Source organism: Salarias fasciatus, chromosome 12 (assembly GCF_902148845.1).
Source record: "Salarias fasciatus chromosome 12, fSalaFa1.1, whole genome shotgun sequence".
NCBI classification, from domain to species: domain Eukaryota; kingdom Metazoa; phylum Chordata; class Actinopteri; order Blenniiformes; family Blenniidae; genus Salarias; species Salarias fasciatus.
This window is the reverse complement of record NC_043756.1, coordinates 25,178,868-25,197,443: the sequence shown is the minus strand read 5'-3', so window position 1 is coordinate 25,197,443 and position 18,576 is coordinate 25,178,868. Positions and strand designations below refer to the sequence as shown.

The 18,576-nt window shown below is 47.4% G+C and overlaps 1 protein-coding gene across 4 annotated transcripts in view; it reads right to left on the bottom strand.

Annotated features, from left to right (window-relative positions):
• Positions 1-18,576, bottom strand: part of LOC115398130 (PDZ domain-containing protein 2-like) — a 39,217-nt gene that overhangs the window by 16,480 nt on the left and 4,161 nt on the right. For 2 of the 4 annotated variants that reach the window (XM_030104779.1, XM_030104782.1), the window contains exons 2-10: positions 7,378-7,690; positions 5,855-6,330; positions 4,009-4,441; positions 2,599-2,744; positions 2,394-2,526; positions 2,160-2,312; positions 1,380-1,482; positions 1,136-1,287; positions 799-918 (exon numbers count right to left, since the gene is read on the bottom strand). In XM_030104779.1, the coding sequence (XP_029960639.1) occupies positions 799-918; positions 1,136-1,287; positions 1,380-1,482; positions 2,160-2,312; positions 2,394-2,526; positions 2,599-2,744; positions 4,009-4,441; positions 5,855-6,330; positions 7,378-7,479 (1,818 nt within the window). In that variant the 5' untranslated portion in view covers positions 7,480-7,690. The remainder of the gene's footprint in view (positions 1-798; positions 919-1,135; positions 1,288-1,379; positions 1,483-2,159; positions 2,313-2,393; positions 2,527-2,598; positions 2,745-4,008; positions 4,442-5,854; positions 6,331-7,377; positions 7,691-18,576) is intronic. The other 2 variants (XM_030104780.1, XM_030104781.1) reach the window with 2 other exon arrangements.

Below are 18,576 nucleotides of genomic sequence, written 5' to 3'. Positions count from 1 at the left end.
TGAATCGGCTCCAGTGCTGTGTTGGTCTGACTGGAGAACAGGTGAGGAGCTGTGAGTGTAAACATTACATTCACTATACGGCCAAAAAGTATTCGCTCGTCTGTCTTCACACACATGACCTTGAGTGACCTCCCTCTCTTTATCTCTACAAACTATTCCCGTAGAGTTTGGAGCATGAAACAGTCAAAATGTGTCTGTCTGCTGAAGCTTCCCCAGCTCTATCACTGAGGGATCGATTCCCACTGGACTTATTGATCAGGTGACCTCCTATGCTGGAATTCACCGAGGTCCTGACAGCGGCTCATCCTCTCACTGATGTTTGTAGAAACAGGCTGCATGCTGAGGTGATTGATTTGATCAAGAAAGAGACTGGAACACCTGAATTCAGTGACTGGGAGAGCTGAGCGAACACTTCTGGTGATATAGTGTAAACACGGCGTAGTTTGGGCTGAGAGCAGATGAGGCGGCTGAAGGAAGTATTTTGCGCTCGGCTCTGGAATGTAGCGCGGACACGCTGTTTTTGTGACTGAGTGCTGAGACGTGTTTTCATTCCTGTCCTGTGTGATGATAAAGCTATCAGAGCCAAACGAGAACCCAACTGTCCCCCTGACGTCCCACGAGTCTGGAACAGGCCTCTCGCTGCCGCACTCTGAGCCGACAGCTCGCTGCCTCGGCTCTCGGTCTGCTGGTTGTTGTGGGTTTACAGCGGCGTTGTGGAGATTTGTGCCGAGAGGCTGTTTTCCAAAGAAGACGGGCTTCCTGGGCTTCAGAGTGGACGATGCGAGGATCCTCACTCACCTTGCCCTGGCCTTTCATCAACACGATGCTGGAGATAATGGACGGCTGTGCCAGTCGCCATGGAGACTCCACTTGAACGGTGCTCAGAGAGCGAGCCGATTTCTTAATGATGTGATATTCCTGCGAGGGACATGAATATAAAGAGGGTTAAACACCTTCATGCTTGTATGAATCAGCTGTGATGCTCTTCTGGAAGGCCTTCGTTCTCGGTTTCACTTCTGTTTGGAGTCGATCTTCAGCAAATGTGTGTTCGGACTCCTGCATGTTCATGTTCTTTATATTTCTCCATTAACTTAAAGGATATGTTTCCGGTGCTGAGCGTCAGGTTCTCACCCACCTGCCTGACTCCGGCTGAGTCCAGCTGCTGAGGCAGGGAGTGTTTCCGGCGGCCCGGCGGAGGTTTCTCCGCCGCATCGCCACCGCCGCTCACGCCGTTCTCCACCAGCAGCTCGTCGTCCTCCCCCACCGACTCCAGGCGGGTGCTCCCCCCTGAGCAGGGGGACAGGGGCGCCGTGAGATCAGACCACACCCCCGAACCCTCGGCCGGGATCTGGCCAGGCCTTGCTAAAGGGCACTCCTACCTTGGGCTCGGCTGCTCAGCTTCATGGGTGTGGGGCTGCAGCAGCTGGCTTTGGCCCCCCCTCCCTGACCCGGCTCTTCTAGCTTCTCTGGACTCGTCAGCTGCTAAGACACACACAGAATCACTTTTTTCCCTCCATTCTTTTTACTGAGAAAAACAAACGAAGAACAGAAAACCAGAGCTGGAACTGAATTCACACATTTTCATAGTTAATAAACATAAAACAGCAACAAACCCAAATCTGCCTCAGTGCGACCACAGCCTCAGTAAACACAAAGGAACACTGATTTCTGTATTATCAAATCCATTGAGAAGCACAGGCAAACTTTTGGAACGTGGGAAAACATTTAGCCAATTCCAAAACGTCTTGTTCATCAGTTAAAAAGTATAATATATCTGATGCTTGTCAGACTGTTTGCCGCCTGTCAACTGATTTTAAATAAAGCTCCTTGAACACACTGGAGCCGTGAGGGTGGAGGAGCCGGGCAGTGAGGTGGCGTTGGTCACTGCCGCTCTGCTGGACGCTGGGTGTAGTGGTGGAGATACTGACTCCACCATATGGAGATTATCTAGATGAGTTTAAATGGGAGGAAAGACAGGAGAGATTATACGTCCCATCTGGCCCAGAGAGAGCTCCGAATCCTCAGCAAGGAGCGGAAAATCCCCATGTGGGGGGGGGGTGGACGGCGTCCAAGCTCCTGACCTAATTACCCGCCGGTCAATCGCCTCACTTCAATACACTGACATCCACACCTCCGCCCACAAATACACGTGTGTGTACCAGGTAGGCGCCATGCAGGCTGGTGCTGCTGTTGGAGGTCTGAGGGGGGCGCAGTGGAGCCGCCTGCGACGAGAGGGAGGACGAGCTGCACGTGCTGACCAGGTCCGGCAGGCTGGTGGACGGAAAGCGCTCGAATCCAACGTCCGACTCCTCCTGCGGGGACGGCAAGAGTCAGAGTCTGTCAGGTGAAGGTACACAGTGTGACAGTGTGACCCGTGAGCGTGGCGCTCGTACCCTGGTCGCCACCACCAGCTGAACCAGGCCCGTCGTGGCGCGGAGGATGGCGACGGCCTCCTGGTGAGTCAGCCCCACCAGAGACTGACCGTTGATCATCAGCAGCTCATCCCCGGCGTGGAGGCGGCCGTCCCTGGAAGACATCTGACAGTGAGACACAACTCTGAGCCCCACCCTCCTGAAGGAGATTCACCCGCCAGGCTACCTGTGAATGGCCCCTCCTTCCTCGATGTGAGCGATTATGATGCCGTGTGGCGAGCGCTTGGAGCCACGCCCTCCTGTGATCTGGATCCCCAGGCCTTCCTGACCCTTCACCATGTGCATCTTCCAGATGTGGCTGCCCTCTCTTGGCTACCAAACACAGCACAAGCATGGATCAGAAAACACGTCAGACAGCAGAACGCTTTCAGTCTGTTCAGTGGGGAAGCACCGATACCGACACCGATATCAGTATGGAGTACCATCATCTCCAAGACAACCCGGCAAGTACAATGTGACGCCATGTGTCAGCGACGTCTCAGGCAGGTACGCAAGGCAGCAAGAGCAAGAGTTAGGAGAATCTTTAGACTCTGTCAAATGTCAACTCTAAAACTACCAGAACCAGGAGAATCTGGACCCGGCCCAGGACCAAGAGGATATGGACCAGGACCAGGAGAATCTGCACTGGGAGTCATGACACTCTGGAAGAAGAACTGTTGTGATCGTCTCTACTGAGCATGTGCAGAACTACTGTTTACTGCGGAAGTAGAGTGCAGGACCAGGAGTTACACCTGGATCAGGATCAGGATCAGTGTCTCCACACGGCGATGGAGCCTGAGCATTTCCAAAAAGCTCCACCTTGGGAGCTGTTTTGGTAAAGTTTCCCTTTCGAGCAGCATCATCGTGTGAATGAACACCGAAGCTGTGAGTTTTCCCAGCATCGCAGCGTGAAGGCGTTTCCAGACCTGTCAAGAGGACAGGATGGAGTGTCTGTCCTGTTCATTAAATTCCCAGATGTAGAGAGCTGAACTGCACTTTGGGTACCTTTTGGTTATTATAAAGGCCTATATAAATAAATATAAATAAAATTTGATTTATTAATTGACAGGCAGAAGTAGTGAGTGAGGATGGCCATGCAGCCGCCGCGCCTCACGCCGACAGCGTTGTGCTACCAGCTGTGACGTTCACGAGATTAAAGCAGGGCTTTTAGTCCTGTTTAACCCCGACAGCCTCACTGCTCACAGCTTAATCAGCCATTTTGACAACTTGCGGCGATAGGAAGATTTACATAAGACAGGTCGGCAGCATCTGGGGCACCAACAGGCTCCAGACATCCCTGCGACGTGTGGACAGGATACGCCAGCTGTCGGGCTCAATCCTCTGACCCAGATGTTAGACTGCCATCCCACCACCGTCTCTCTGGTATCGTTGTACCAGTTGTCAGGTCAAAAAAACCAATCAGAGGCTCAAAATGAGATTCAGTAATTCCCAAATGATAATCCAGGTTCATCATGTGTTCATGGACACGAAGCAGCAGCTGGGAGGTGGCGTCATCCCAGCTGCAGTGGCGTGGGGTCACGAGGTCAGGGGTCACGACTGAGACATCTGCAGCCTGTGTGTCAACAGTGTGTCTCACCTGGCTGGAAGAGTCGCTGCTGAAAGAATCCATCTTGCATTCCAGCAGCTGACTGTGGCATCTGGCAGGCAGGGTGGCGGCGCCGTGCTGGGCGGGCCGCCCCCGAGGGCCGCCGTCTGTCGGCGTGGAGAGGACGCACCCGGAGTCGTCCCCGGAGGGGCCCACGTCCGGATCGGCGGGCGAAGATGGGCCGAAGCCATTGAAACAGCTCCGGACGTCGGAGTCGGCGCCGTCCCTGTTGTATCGGTTGAAGGACGAACGCGACACCACGCCCAGCTTGCGCGTTCGTTTGCAGTTTGCAGAAGCGTCGCAGGACTCCTGCTGCTGGTCTTCACAGTTGTCAGCGCTGGGAGGGGGCGGAGCCTTTCGCTTGACCCGCCGCAGCAGGATCAAGTAGATGGAGCCTCCGCTCCAGCACTGGTCGGCCAGGTAACTGTCCAGAGGGATGAAAAGCACACAACTGCAAAAAACAAACAAGCAGCAACATCTAGGAAGAATCTACAGACCTCTGAGGTGTCTCAGTAATAATTCCATTAAACTTACTGATGGAACTACAATTTCTGTAGAAGAAGTTGAGCTAAATTTGGACATTTTAAGGAATTTTATAAAATCCCCTGGACAGATTAGAGAGTTTGGAAACAAGTTTGAGAAAATATAAATTGATTGTTTGCAATTTCAGGCAGTCCGGTTAGAAAGGAGCTCAAAATAAATGAGGCTCATTTAATTTGCAGATTGAGAATCAGATAGGAGTGAAGTTTCATTGTGTTCAGAGCTGGACTTGTCAAACTGTGCCTTGCTTCAGTGTGAAGTAAATGAAAACAGGTTTGCTCATGAGGCAGAAGGGTCTCTGGAGAACCTCTCAAACCACACACTCTGCTATTACTGCATCCTAAACCCACAACGTTTAGTGACATCAGAGGTTTGTCTGCAGCTTTAAATTTGCAGTGAGGCACAAATGCATGTCAGTCAGAGCTGGATATCATTTTCGGCCACTGAGGAGCCCTAACAGCTCTGGAAACGATCCCCAGTCCCTCCAGCTTGGAGCCGTTCCATGATGCTGCTCTCACTCAGGCCCACTCTCACTTTAGGTGGAGACAAACAAAATGAACTGTCACTCCACCCATTCAGCGCCGGTCTGGACTGACGCTGGGTAAAAACAGGTCCTGTGGAGACCAGATGATAAAGCAGCCCGGTGAGAGGGGAAGTCCTCCGGTTTACTGGTCAGACTGAAGGTGAAGGAGCAACAAACATCCCTGACATGCAGAACTATTTTAGTTGGCGACACACGGATACGTGGAGGGCCGGGATGAGGGTGAGGCTCACTGTCAGAGTAAGAGATACATGCTGCTCCACACGTCTGCTGATACTTTGGTTGAGCAGAGTTTAGCCTGTCTTACTTCTATCATTGTCATTAATATTAAAGATTCTCCAAACCGCGGACAGCACCGTGCTCTCCTGCCTCCCTATGGGTGACGGTACCGACACCTGGAGCCAGGCCAGACTCTCCAGGTTGTATCAGAGAGCATTCATCATGCAACCTGATGCTGATAACAGAGCACTCCTTTTTTTTTTTTCTTTATAAATGTATGATCTGAATAAAGCCAAGAACTGATGAGCAAAACCTTCAGGTTGGATCCTCTTTTATTTTTGAGATATATAAAGGGGCTGTTGGTCTGCATGTTCTAGATCTGAAAGATCCAGTCTACAGACGATCTGAAAGCTCCAGACTCTACAGACGATCCCAGTTGCAAAACTTCCACCCCTTCATAACAAAAGAGAAAAAAAGATCTGCTTGTACTTGTGCGGTATCGTTCCACATGGAAACAGGAAGTACTGCAACCCTTACCTGGCTCCGCTGACATCGACTCCCACCATCAGCTGCCCGTTCAGCGACAGCAGCTCGTCTCTCAGTTTGATTCCGCCGCAGCGAGCCGCCGGGCTCTTCTTCCGGACCTCCGTCACCCAGATGCAGCCCACGTCCATGATGGGCCCCTGGTCCCTCCTCCTCCTGGGGCCTCCCTTTTTCCGACCGTCAGGATCCCCGAAAATGGGGATGTTCCCGAAGCTGAGGCCGAACTCGGGAGCGTCCCCCTCGTCCTTGCTGAGAGAAACAGCGTGGACCTCGACATCCGGCCCCTCCCTGCAGGACGGGCCGGCCGCCGCAGCCGGGTCGCCCTCCAGGAAGTTGAACTTGATGTATTCCTCCAGCTTATGAATAGCAGCAAGACACAGGGACATGTCCTCAATGTGGGCGCTGCTAACGCTGCTGCTGCTGCACACACTGTCCTCCTCTCCATTCTGGCTGGAGTCCTGATCCACCTGCTGGACGAGATGACAGAGAGGGAGCCGCTCAGGGAACCCAGCATCACAAGTACATGAAGCACCTGACAGTCAAGTCTGAGGGAGTCTGACGCCCAGTGTCAGCACCAGTTCAATCTTATTCAAATCTGTTAAATTTACTGACAAAACATTTCCATCCTTGTTTTTTTTATGATATAAAACGAAACATACTGTATATAAATACAGATACACAAGCCTGAAAACTAAGAAGGAGCTAATTGCTGTTTTTAATGAAAACAAAAGGAAAATTAACTTTAGGATGAAAGCCAATCAGGAGTCACGTGCATCTTTCTAAGGTGGCCACTCCATAAAAACGCATCCAATAATAACAACGATAACGTCCCCTGTGACGAGGAGGAGCCCACAGAGGAGCAGCGCTCTCCAATCAGAGGAGAGAAGACTGATCTGCCTGTAGGGAATTCAGACAAAATGAGAACGTTCCAGAAGAAAAGGAAGGGCTGACGTTTGGACCAATTTCACGCACGAGATCGAGCTAAACCGAACAGATTAACACCAAGTGGAGTGAGTATAATTACTAATTATCTGCATCAATTTGCTTTGAAAACATGTTTTAAATGTTGTTGAGCATTGGAGTTGAGTTAGGAATGGAGATTTGCAGACATCTTTAAAATGTTCCACTTGGACAGTGACTTTCTCCATGTGGTTCTTTAAACGTCTGCTCATGTTTTTCTTTTTGTTTCTCTCAAACAGCCAAGCAAACAGTTATTTTAAAAATCAATTGAATTTTTTGAAAAAAAAAAAAAAAACACTTCATCATTTTCTTCTTACTTTATTTGACTAAATTCACTACACATTTACTCAAATGAAACTTCACTAATACTAAAATTCACTTGATGACTAAAACCAGGACGAGACTAAATGATGTTTTGATGAAAGACTCGCTCTCTGAGGCCTGAGTCAACCGGCTCACTCTGGAAATCACAACTGGGACGACCTGTGGGTGTAGCGGTCGGCACGTTCGCCACTCGGCAGCAGTGTTCCTGGTTTCACCTGACGGGGGTCCGGTACCTGACTCAGACTGTCGTCCTGCTGGGACCTCGCGGTCTGGGCCCCGTGCCAGTCCTCCAGCAGCGGGAGGATGCTGAGGGCGTTGTCCTGAGTGATGGGCATCCTGGCATCCTGGGGCCTGTTGGGGATCCCTCACCAACAGCAACGCTCACGCTCTGGACGTGCACGGGAACCGCGACGGGCCGAGAGCCCTGAATCCATCCCTGCAAGACGCGGACTGGAGAGGAACCGGACACACTGCGGTGAGGGACTTCCAGGTAAACCAGAGAGGAAAAGGTCTCCTTAGTGGCAGGACTGGAGAACATGAGGCCATCTGAGGAGAAATCATGAGAATTCTGTCAGCATGTCCTTTAAAACCTTCATCTTCGATCAATATGTGAATTTTTCCATCTGAATCAAACTGAGAGTCTTTTTGAAAACGGCTCCCAAGGTGGAACTCTGTAAACAGACACTGTTTTCAGAACATTGGTGTGTAAACCTGAAACTTTCCTGAGACAGCCACGCAGGAACACTGTGTTTTCACTCTAAATGTGGCGGAAACAGGGTCTGGGAGGGAGGACGAATGCATGAGGCATGCAGCATATAATGTTGTGATAATAAAGTGAAGGACAGCGACTTCAAGTTTGTTGTGGGTCGTCTGAAACCTGCCAACCCAGCAGAATCCTTCAGGGGCCCCGGTCACAATGAAGCAACGCCGAGGAATCTGGGCTGACCCTTCATCTGCACACTTAGCGCTGAGTGCAGCCACATCTGGGGCAGATATAGACAGAAACGCTGGCTACCATGAGACCACACTCTAATGACTATGCAGCGCTCAGGCTTCAAATAAACTGCTGGGCTCTGCGGTACCATCTGTCTCTACTATTCCTGTACACTCCGCTGAAGGCAAACAGGGCCTGCCCTGTTCTGGCCCGAGCTGAACCGCGGCCTGGAACAAACGGGGAGCACTGGAGGCCTGGGTGTAGCAGATTCTCAGGATGGAGCTTCTAAAATGTGATATCAGGAGGCAGAAGAAGGACGTCTCAGTCCGCACGGCTCAGAGGGAGGAACGGGGATGTTTGCGGTTGCAGCATGCTTAAGTTTTAAAGGGCTGACCGCTTTATGTTTGCACACAAAGATCAAGTTGTTTGTCATACTGAGTGAAATGAGAACGTAACAGAGATGCTGCCTCATGAACAACTGGACTTCTTTAAATGTCACCTTGGGGTCCAGAGCGATGATGAAAGGCGTTTTACAGGAAGCTTCGGCTTCACTTCAGCTATTATGAACCAATCAGCATTTGATGCAAAGGGGTTTTTCAGAAAATTCACCGTGAATGAGCAGAGCCGAGTCTGTATCCAGTGTGTGAGAGCAGAGTGTTCAGGCTCTCTGCACCCTGACCTGAACCATGTCCCACAATCCTTAGAGGTAAGTGTCCGTCTGCTTCTCTTCGTAAACTCTCAAGTTAATGGTTAAAAAGTTGTATCACAAGACAAAATAAAGAGCCCCTGTTATGCCAAATTAAGTATCATTAGGTAAATTTCAGTATACCAGCTGAGAAGTTTGAGCAATAGGAATGCAGTTTGGCAAATACGGCATTTTCTGTTTTCTCCACCTCTGAAAAAAATCTGGATTTGAGCAAGTTAGGCTCAGTTTATACCACATTTAAAGTTAAAATGAGCAATTCTTTGCCTTTTTGTTTCAAGAAAGTTTCGCATTGACTGGACGACATTCTGAAAACACTGAAAACGATGCACCAGACCAGGAGAAGCAGATCCCCAAATCACAACTAAAGCTTTGCAATTTCACTGGAAGTGGTGGAATCCCTGAATCTGTGGCGATGAATGGCTTCACGCCGTTCAATGAGCTCCGCTGGACACACGAGCGCCGATCCAGTGGCTCATATCGGCCCACTTTGTTTCCAGGACAGACAAGCTTTTTTTTTTTTTTCCCCCAAATAATTGTCTGCTTCCGATGTGACAGCTGATACTTTGAGCATCCTGACACGCATCTCTGGTTGGCTGGAAATGGGATCTTTCTGTGGCTTTGTGAGGAGAGACACAGAAACAAAACCACTTCATCAGTTAAATAACAACAGTATTAACATGACATTTCCAGTAACGACCTAAATCCCTGTAAATGGAGCCCTTCCCCCTCTGCGTATAATCTCCGGCTCACTCTTCTACACTTGTAACAGAATTTAAGAGCCGCAGGATACACTGATACGGATTTGGAGCAGGGCTTCCATACAGTGCTGCCATCGTTTACTTCAAACCCTGGCAGCCAGCTGAAACCCGGGAAAAATGCTCTGTTGCTCCAGATTTCCACTTCCTGTCACCCTGCTGCATTTCCCATTAAAGTCCAGGTTAAAGGTTTCCTGCTTAAACTAAGGTTTGTGTCTTAATCTGTGCTGGCCTCACCTGGGGAGCATCAAGGAAATTCGCTCCGTCTTTTTACAGCATGTAAGAGAATGCACCAAAATATCAGATTTATATTTGATGAACAGACAAACAAAAGGTCTCAGCATCAGTCTGGCAGCTGGCGGATCTCTGCTGATCTGTGTAACGCTGAGGCTCCGTCAGATCTAGGCCTAAATATTTGTATGACTGCGCTTCATTTTGTTTATGGAGGAGCAGTAGAGTTTCAGCAACCGCACTTCCATTTTCCATTTTCACCTTTTTCTACTTTCATCTCCCATCATGCAACACGGCAGCCTGAGAGCGCTCAGACGGGATGTATTGATACTGTTCTGTTTGGGTTTCTTTCTTCCCAGGACTGATTTGGCGGTTCTAGATTTACAGGGATGCCTCATGATAAGATAATTAGTCTGAACTCCTCAAATCAATGTCTTCATTTCAATGGGATTTTAAGAATTTGACATACAAATGATTCATCAACATAAAACCATTTCATGAAGACACATACCTCTAAATCTTCCTCATACGCTTATTTAATGTGGTCAAGCAAAGCAAACGAGACCGTGAGGGCAAACAGCTGCCACCACGCTGTGTCATTACCCATAAACCCCTGGGCTCTCATCACAGCTTCCCCCAGTGAAGGACATGATCGCTTCAACCAAATGGGCTGAACTGAAAAACTCCTCCAACGTCTAAACAATTTCTTTCATCACCTTTCTTTGTTCTCTAATGTAAATATCCGGGGTTTTAACTAATCAGGTTGATCTGTCTGCTCATACATTCGTCTGTAAAATGTTGGATCAATGAATGGCAGCAACACTGCTTGGAACATAACAGGAGGTTACACTGGATTTAAGTCCTTGGATAAATCATTCCCGTTCCTGGCAGCAGAGCAGCACGGTGGTGTTTCCCGAGCCGCCGGCAGGATCCCGGCTTCAGCAGGTTCCTGCGGCGGCGCAGAGCGCAGCGGGCCTGGCAGCACAGCCTTGCCACTGCCACCTTTGCGTTTGACCAGGAGGATTAGTTCCTCCGCTCTTTGTTCCCAGCTGACCTACATGTCTCCCCCTCCACCCCTCCTCCACCCAGCTCTTCTCCGAGCCGCCATATGGACAAAGATTAGGAAAAAGCTCCGTTTCCGTGTATATGAAATTTGACATTGTCACGGACCGAACGCTCCCATGCAGCTAAAGAAATGTGTTTATTTGTGCTTATTGTGAGAAAATCATCGCTGTTGGGAGGAAATAACCAAGAAGTCATTGTATTGGGATGTAATGTTTGCAAATGACATTGAGATCGAGACTGAAAGAAACATTATTAACATTAACACAGTTCCAACAGCATCAACACAGAATGGGACAGAATCCAACCAAGAAGAAAGAAGAGAGATAGATCGTTCATTTCTGTTGCGTTTATGTCGTATTGATCCAGTTTGAAGCATCCAATAACACACATCTCTTCTCTGTAGGGATTACATCTTATTTTGTGTTGCACCAAAGCTTAAATCAGTTTCCTTTTTCTTTTTTTCTTCACTGCACACAAGCTGATGGTTAATCTGGATCTTCATCGGTTGTTCGGAAACATTTTATTGTTTATTGGATGTGGAGAGAAAAAAACCCCCCCAGAATAATCCATTTGAGATTTCTGGGTGTCACCTCAGATTTGGATCTGTGGGATTTCCTAAAAACAAATTCCACCATCGCTGTGCTCCCGGGCTGCAGGACGAGAACGAGGAGCCGTATGTCCAGTCAGTCATTTCTGAAGCCTGACGCAGTCTGGGAGATATGCTCACAAACCGGAGAGAAATGTAAACGCCTGGCGATCTCTGTTTAAACTGGAACACTGTCCATCCACACAAACACACAAGCATCCCGTGTGTGTGAAAACGCAGCTTCACTCCAGGCTAATGTTGCAAAAAAATTAAATTGTACTGAAATGATGTGACAACCAGCCAACACTGCAGGGGGATTTTCCCTGAATGGAGCTGAATGTGACGTTCAGAAATCAAGAGCATACCCACCCCTCCAGGGAGCAAAACAAAACTGATGCTGACTAAAAACATCTTCAGAACGTCGCCGTGTCAACAGGAAGCTTTCCAGAGACAAACACACACAAACGATCCACTTCCACTTGAAGCGCTGTAATCAGTGTTTTCACGGTTGTTTTAGCGTGAGCGGTGGACAATGGGCGGTGGGAGTGAGACGGGGCGCTGGAACATGCCGAGGATTACGCATATTTATTGTTCGGGTCGGCGGTGAGCTGCTGTCAGCAGTTTGTGTGAGCGCAGCAGGTCGACTCCTCTGAAACTCACCCTGTTCACACAAACAGCAGCAAAGAGGGTCTTTATCCACAACAGAATCACAACACAAACTCCCCGCAACAATTCCCTCAGCTCCAGGATGAACGCATACAAGAATATCGACAGACTGACGCAGTTTATCCTGAAAAAACTCAGAAAATCTCAACAAGAGAAAAGTTCAAACTGAAGTCATGAGGAAAAGTCAGTGAACCTGCATGTTTGGCTTTGACTCCAGTGCCTCTCGCTTGAATAAGTGCGGTCAGTTTTAATCGCATTGATCGCCATTAATCAGGATTGATTCATTGAGGGCTGTCAACGATTAATTTCGTAAAAAATTGCGATTAATCGAATTCTGTATGATCAAATGACGAGTCTAATCCTCATAATTCAGCTGTGCTGCACAGGGTTGGAAAAAAAACAAAAACAACGTCCCACTGACAGGAAAATGAGTTTTATCATCAATTCCTTTTCTAATCACAGCTAATTGTTGACAGCCCTCCATCTCTAAATGGCAGTTAAAACTGACAGCACTAACACATCACTGGACCGAGAGCGTTTTCCCCCTGCAGGCTCAGGGTCTCTGTGCTGACACTTCAGCTCTGTTTACACGGCAGCGTTTCCAGTGTAAACGCTTTATTTATGTGTTTTTTTGTTTTCTTTCGTTACCTGGCTCATTCTGAAGACGATGTCCGTTTCCACGGAAGTGGCAGAAACTCTAAAATGTCTTGGTGAGCATGTCGGGCCACGAGTTTTCTGTTTCTGTCATTTCCATATAAACGTGAAACTTTTCTGAAATGACAATGCAGAAATGATGCGACCTGAAGTGGACATGCAAATAAATAAAGCTGAAATCTGCCACTGGGGAAAAAAATCCTGACGATGGAAGAGTTGAACAAACCGCAAAGGAAGTTTGGCAGAAAACACCAGAAGAAAACACAGAGAAGAAAGGGATGTTTAACTTCTCTGGCTGGAATGGGCGGGGCCAGCAGACTGGGCGGGGCCACCACACTGGGCAGGTCATGCTGTTGTGACGAACGCCACCTGAGGTTTAGCATTAAGAGTCTTTATGGATCAGCACTGATGAAGTGTCAGCTTCTCCCACTAAAGGCATTAACACCGAGAGACTTTAGAAGTGATCTGATGTCAAGGTGGACTGTCTCTTTCCCGTGTACTGGACATGCAACAACGCCACGCCCTCCACGGTTTCTCCTTTTAGCCTCTTAGCCTCAGCCTGTGAGCAGAAAAGATCTCTTTCTTCTTCTCTTCTAACACAGCTTCCACCTAGATCTGTTCACTGCCTCATTTATCCACGTGGGGATTTCTGCAGCGCTGCCTCAGGGCCCAAACATCACCAGCATCCTCTTCATGGCCTTTGCACACAGATTTCTCCTGATTCTCTCAATCACACGATGATATTAGATACTGTGAGATCTTTAAACTCTTCACACTTGGAAAAACATTTTTAAGAAATTTTGACAGAATTTTTAGAAGCTGAAAGAGATTTGTGATAATTTACTGACTTGTTACCAGTTAATCAAAATGTCAATTCCTCCTCTAGTCTTCTTTTTCATGAGGGCCCGTTACTCCTCTTCTTCTCTGTGGAACCGGTCACAACAATTTGAAATGCATTTCAGGCATTAGATTCCAAATGAGACAATATTTTGCCTGTAAAGGAACTAAAGTAACGCTCTACCCTACTCTAGTCTGAGTAGCAACATCTGATCTTCATCTTCATTGGGAAATAAAGGAAGGTCATCATCAACATTTAGGAGGTTTAAGAGACTTTTTCATCATTGCAGGGTGTTTTTATTTATGTTCAACATAACGGCCCAAATTCTGGAGAATTGGACTGAAAATGAAGTAGATATTGAAGATGAACATATGAATGAAATCACTGTACAGACTCAAGAACACTTCATAAACTGTAAGAAGTTCATCACTGCATCCAGTAAGGTAAGTTAAAACGATACTCTGTAGACTGAAAAATAAACCAACATCGAAACACCGAGCATCGTGTGCACGGACACAGATCATTAACAAATGCCGGATTTTTTCAAGCGCCCCCAAAATGCGGCACCGCAGCCGACTCCTCCCTCAATCAGCAGCAAAGCGACTTTACAACATGGGATTCTGCAGAGGAAGCCTGCACAAGCGAGAGAAGTTCAAACCAAAAGTCTGCAGTCAGGAGCGTTAAATGGATTGTGACGAAAAGCCCAGCAGTCTTGGTGAGAGCCCTGAGCCCCCTGTATTTGTATTTCAGCCAGACGATGACAATGTGAGTTGCATTAAGTGTGTTTTGCTAGGCAACACCACAAACCTTTCCAATCACTTTTATCATCTACACAGTCCAGCAGGATGAGACTGAACAAGGGAAGAAACACGCAACTCTATCATCAAACTCCAGCAGACAAACGTGTTCCAACAAATCTATTGTGCAAACAGCAGCTCTGCATTCTGAAGAAATCTCACTGTTTGATGATGTGCTGACAATCTGAGTGACAAACGCTACCAGAGAATCATGATCTCAATTCCAAGCCCAAAAAAAAAAATCATGATTCACATTTTTTCCTCAGAGCCATGCAGCCCTAGTGTGGAGTTTGCATGTTCTCCGCATGTGCTCTTGGGTCACATCTCTGACCCTTGTCTGTACATTTTGCAAATGTCACAACTTTTTATTGTGCCTCCTATCCACATGTTTTCCATACATTGCTCACAGGCAACTATTTTTGCTACAAGACTCTCTTCAACTAAAAACAAGTTGACTCAAGTTCAGGCCGAATTGATTTCACCTCGCAGCGCCGAAGTCCCCAGAGCAGTGTTTGATACCTGGAGCGCATCTGTGTATCTGCTTTCAGACGAGCCGCAGAATCTCTGCAGAGTAACAAGTCCAAACACAGGAAGGTTTAAAACGAGAACGCAGCGACTTCACCATCTGCCCAGGAGCTCACGCTGAGCCACCAAACACAAATGTAAAATGGTTTTCAGAGGATAATGTGCCACTAATCTGATCCCACAACCAACTTGTAATGACTTGCATCACAACAGTAAGTCTGAAGCAAACACTGCTGCCAAGAAAGAGTCCCTCTGAGTCATGCACATGCCTGCTTTTCAAGTTTTGGAAACAATACTCCCAATGCTGGATTTCAGTCCAACTGAAGCAGGTTGAATTGGGAGTAATCACTGTATTATGTAGAAGCAGTTCAGGATTCCCCGGTCAGACACGCTGCTCACTTCTGCCATGACAGCATGTGTTCTCGCTTTTATCTGAAGTTCATTCAATGCTTATGTGGTTAGTCCGTCAGTATGCAGAACCTGCCTTTGTTTCAGACATCACAAAAATGGTTTGTTTTCTGCAGGGACGGCTCATAACTTGTGATACAATCTGGAAAAACGTGTAACTTATTACCACATATTCAAGTCTTGACTGATTAAAGCGACTTCGAGTGCTGCTGAAAGAGGTGGTGAACCCTCGGGCTAATGTTTTCAATAAGTGTTCATTGGAGGCAGAAACCTAAATCACCCCAAACTAAGTGGCCAAAAGTAGTTGATTTGCATCTGACTGGAAGGAACTGAGGTCTGTGAGGTATTCAGCAGCACTGCCTGAAACACAAGTCATTGAGTCCAGTGACCGGTCTCCCAGGAAGTGGGCGTCTGTCCCACTGAACCCACTCGAAGCTCTGTTTATACAAAACTATGAACAGCCATTGATCCGTGGCAGGACACAACAAATACAGCAGCTTCTTTTCAATAGGTCCGTGTCTGACATTTGACACTTGTAACAGAATGTGGAAAATGATCAGTGGACCAGAGAAGCTAAGGTTGAATTGTTAGAAATGAACACAGAGCAGAACACACTAACAATTCTCCTCTGTTCACCAGTGTGAAGTATGGTGGAGGCAGCATCATGATCTGGGGCTGCTCTGATGGCTCCAGAACAGGAGAAATAAATGTTAATGAGAGCATCATAGATGATAAAGCGAGAGTGTCTGTCCAGCAGGGGTGTTAAGCGGAGGACTATGTGTGGAGTTTGCATGTTCTTCCTGTGCTTGTGTGGGTTTTCTTTGAATACTCTGCTTTTCTCATTGGTGACTGTTGGTATTTTTGTATCGGAACCACTGCAGTTGCAGTGTCTCCACCATCCAGAACATTTCCAGAAAGTGCCGCTTTTGCCCGTTTACACGGTGACGGAGCACCAGCCTTTTCAAAAGGCGAGAAAACAAGAGCAACGGCTTCGAGCACCGAGCGGGCGTCGTATTCCAGGCAGCCAAAGGGATCAAGCAGGGAAGGCGTCTGGATTTGGAGCAGCAGCTAGTGGAAGAGCTCCATTCAGGTGATGGTTTGCTTCCTTTCTCCAGCAGCAGTCCGCCTGTCTGACTCTTTGTGTTAAGTGAAGATGTGACACACCACAGTAGTTTATCTGCTGTCAGTCTGAACACATTCTGACTTGGTTGCAGATCAGCTTCAGGTGTTTTTGGTGTCAAACACAAGTTTCCTGAATTTTAATTTAAATTCAGATCATCTCAGTGAGTTTCCTTTAGCCCCCATGAGCTTGACACAGAAATCAAGCGACTGCACCGTTTACTAAAGAGCAAAACAGTTGCCTGCTTCCTCTTAGTAATGAGGAAAATGTTTAACAGATAGTTTGTTTTGAGGGAACCCTCGAAAAGGAGCTACTTTACAGCTGACCTACTTCATGGAGCTTTCTTCTGTGCGCCACACTTTGGTACTGTGTGCCGTGTTGGTTTGGAAAAGGCTGTGGAACAAACCACAGCGATCCCAGAAGGGGCCGACACCATCTTTTAAAGCCTGAAAGTGCAGCACTAGGCAGTTTTTACTGGCCAGGTTCGAAGGTATCTGATTGGATTTTTTCAAATTTATCATCATATTTGAAAAGGCAGAGGCAAGAACTTAAAGTGACACTAAGGAACTTGTCAACCTTAATAAAACATTTTAATATCTTTTGTGATGATACATCGATTTACAACTAGTTGAATGACCCCTCTGTCACGGGCTGAGGGCGTCAGTATTGCTTTCACTTGGACTAAGCAACTGTGAGGAGGGTGGTAGGAACCCTGCACACTAAAAAACTCCAAATGTGCGGACTGCTTTACGGCATGCGTCACATCATGATAGAACATTGTTTAGCCACCATTAGATTAATTTCCTCGTCGTTATCCGTCCTTCACACAGCCACTGGAAACAAATGTTGGCGAGTTCAGTCTGACAGCACGCCACCGGGAGCAGCATTTTACGACGCCACTTGCTCGTCTTCATGGGAACTGTAGTATTCGTTCAGGCAAAACACTACCGCTTGTGTCCACTGGTGCCGCCAAAATCAACAAAAACTGAAAGTTCATTAGTGTTGCTTTAAATGGCCTCTCATTGGTGGTTTCTACTAATGAACTTCACAAAACCTTCCACATATGCTTTGTAAATGCACTGCTGTGAAGACTCCCAAGATTACAAATGAAGCGATTCATCCTGGGAGCAATTCATTAAGCCTCCTTTGTTCTGGTCAATCCTGATTTCAGGAGAACCACAAATACACACATTTGCTCACTCACTGACATTTTACATTACTGAAGCGATTACCTGAGGACTAATCATCACAAACAAGTGCCTATCCTTCACAGCGATATTTCACTGTGTTTCACTTCCACATAAACAAAGATAGAAGTCACCAGAATCGATAACCTGAAAACTACAGCCAAGATGGACATTTGGGAAAAGCCATGAAAATGTCTCAGCATGAGACAGAAGAGTCATGTGAGGGAGATCTGTGTTCACAGTTTCCCAGGACCCTGACTGGCTAGCCTGGCTTTACGCTTCTGGCTACACTGCTCCCTATGGGTTAGGCATTCTCATAGCAGCTGCAGATTTGTGTAAATGAAAGTGTTTTACAGAATTAAGAGGGGGAAATATCTGTCTTTCCAAATACCAGCCAAAGATTTCAGGTGAAAACGCAAAACTGTAGTCAGTGTGTCTGTTTACATGGCAACTGGGCTCAGAGGCGGTGGAAACGGCTCCCAAGGTGGAAATGATCAAAAGATCAAAAGCACTCGGACACATTGGAAACAGGTGAAAATGACACTTTCAGGGTCCGTCTCCTGCTCATGGGCACCACAGTCACGATAAATAGTCCTTCAACATTTATACCTTTACCACTAAAAGCACATGCTAACACTTAGAAACATCTAAGATGCTTTTGGATACAGAATTTTCCACCACACAATGAAAATCTCACCCCACAGGTATGGTGGGTGGTTCCTGTTTTGGACCACAACAGGCAGTTTAAGATTATGGATTAGGCTTTATGGTATTTAATAAGCACTGGCATCAGTATCAGGAGGTAGCTGAAGGCTAGCATTCGCACTCGAATCTGTGCTTTCCAGTTGACTGTAACTTCAGCAGGACTGGAACCCAGGGCTTCTTAACCCCAGAGAGTAAAATGACAGACACACACGAGTGCCTGTACAGACTTGTTGTGGTGACCACAACATGACACAT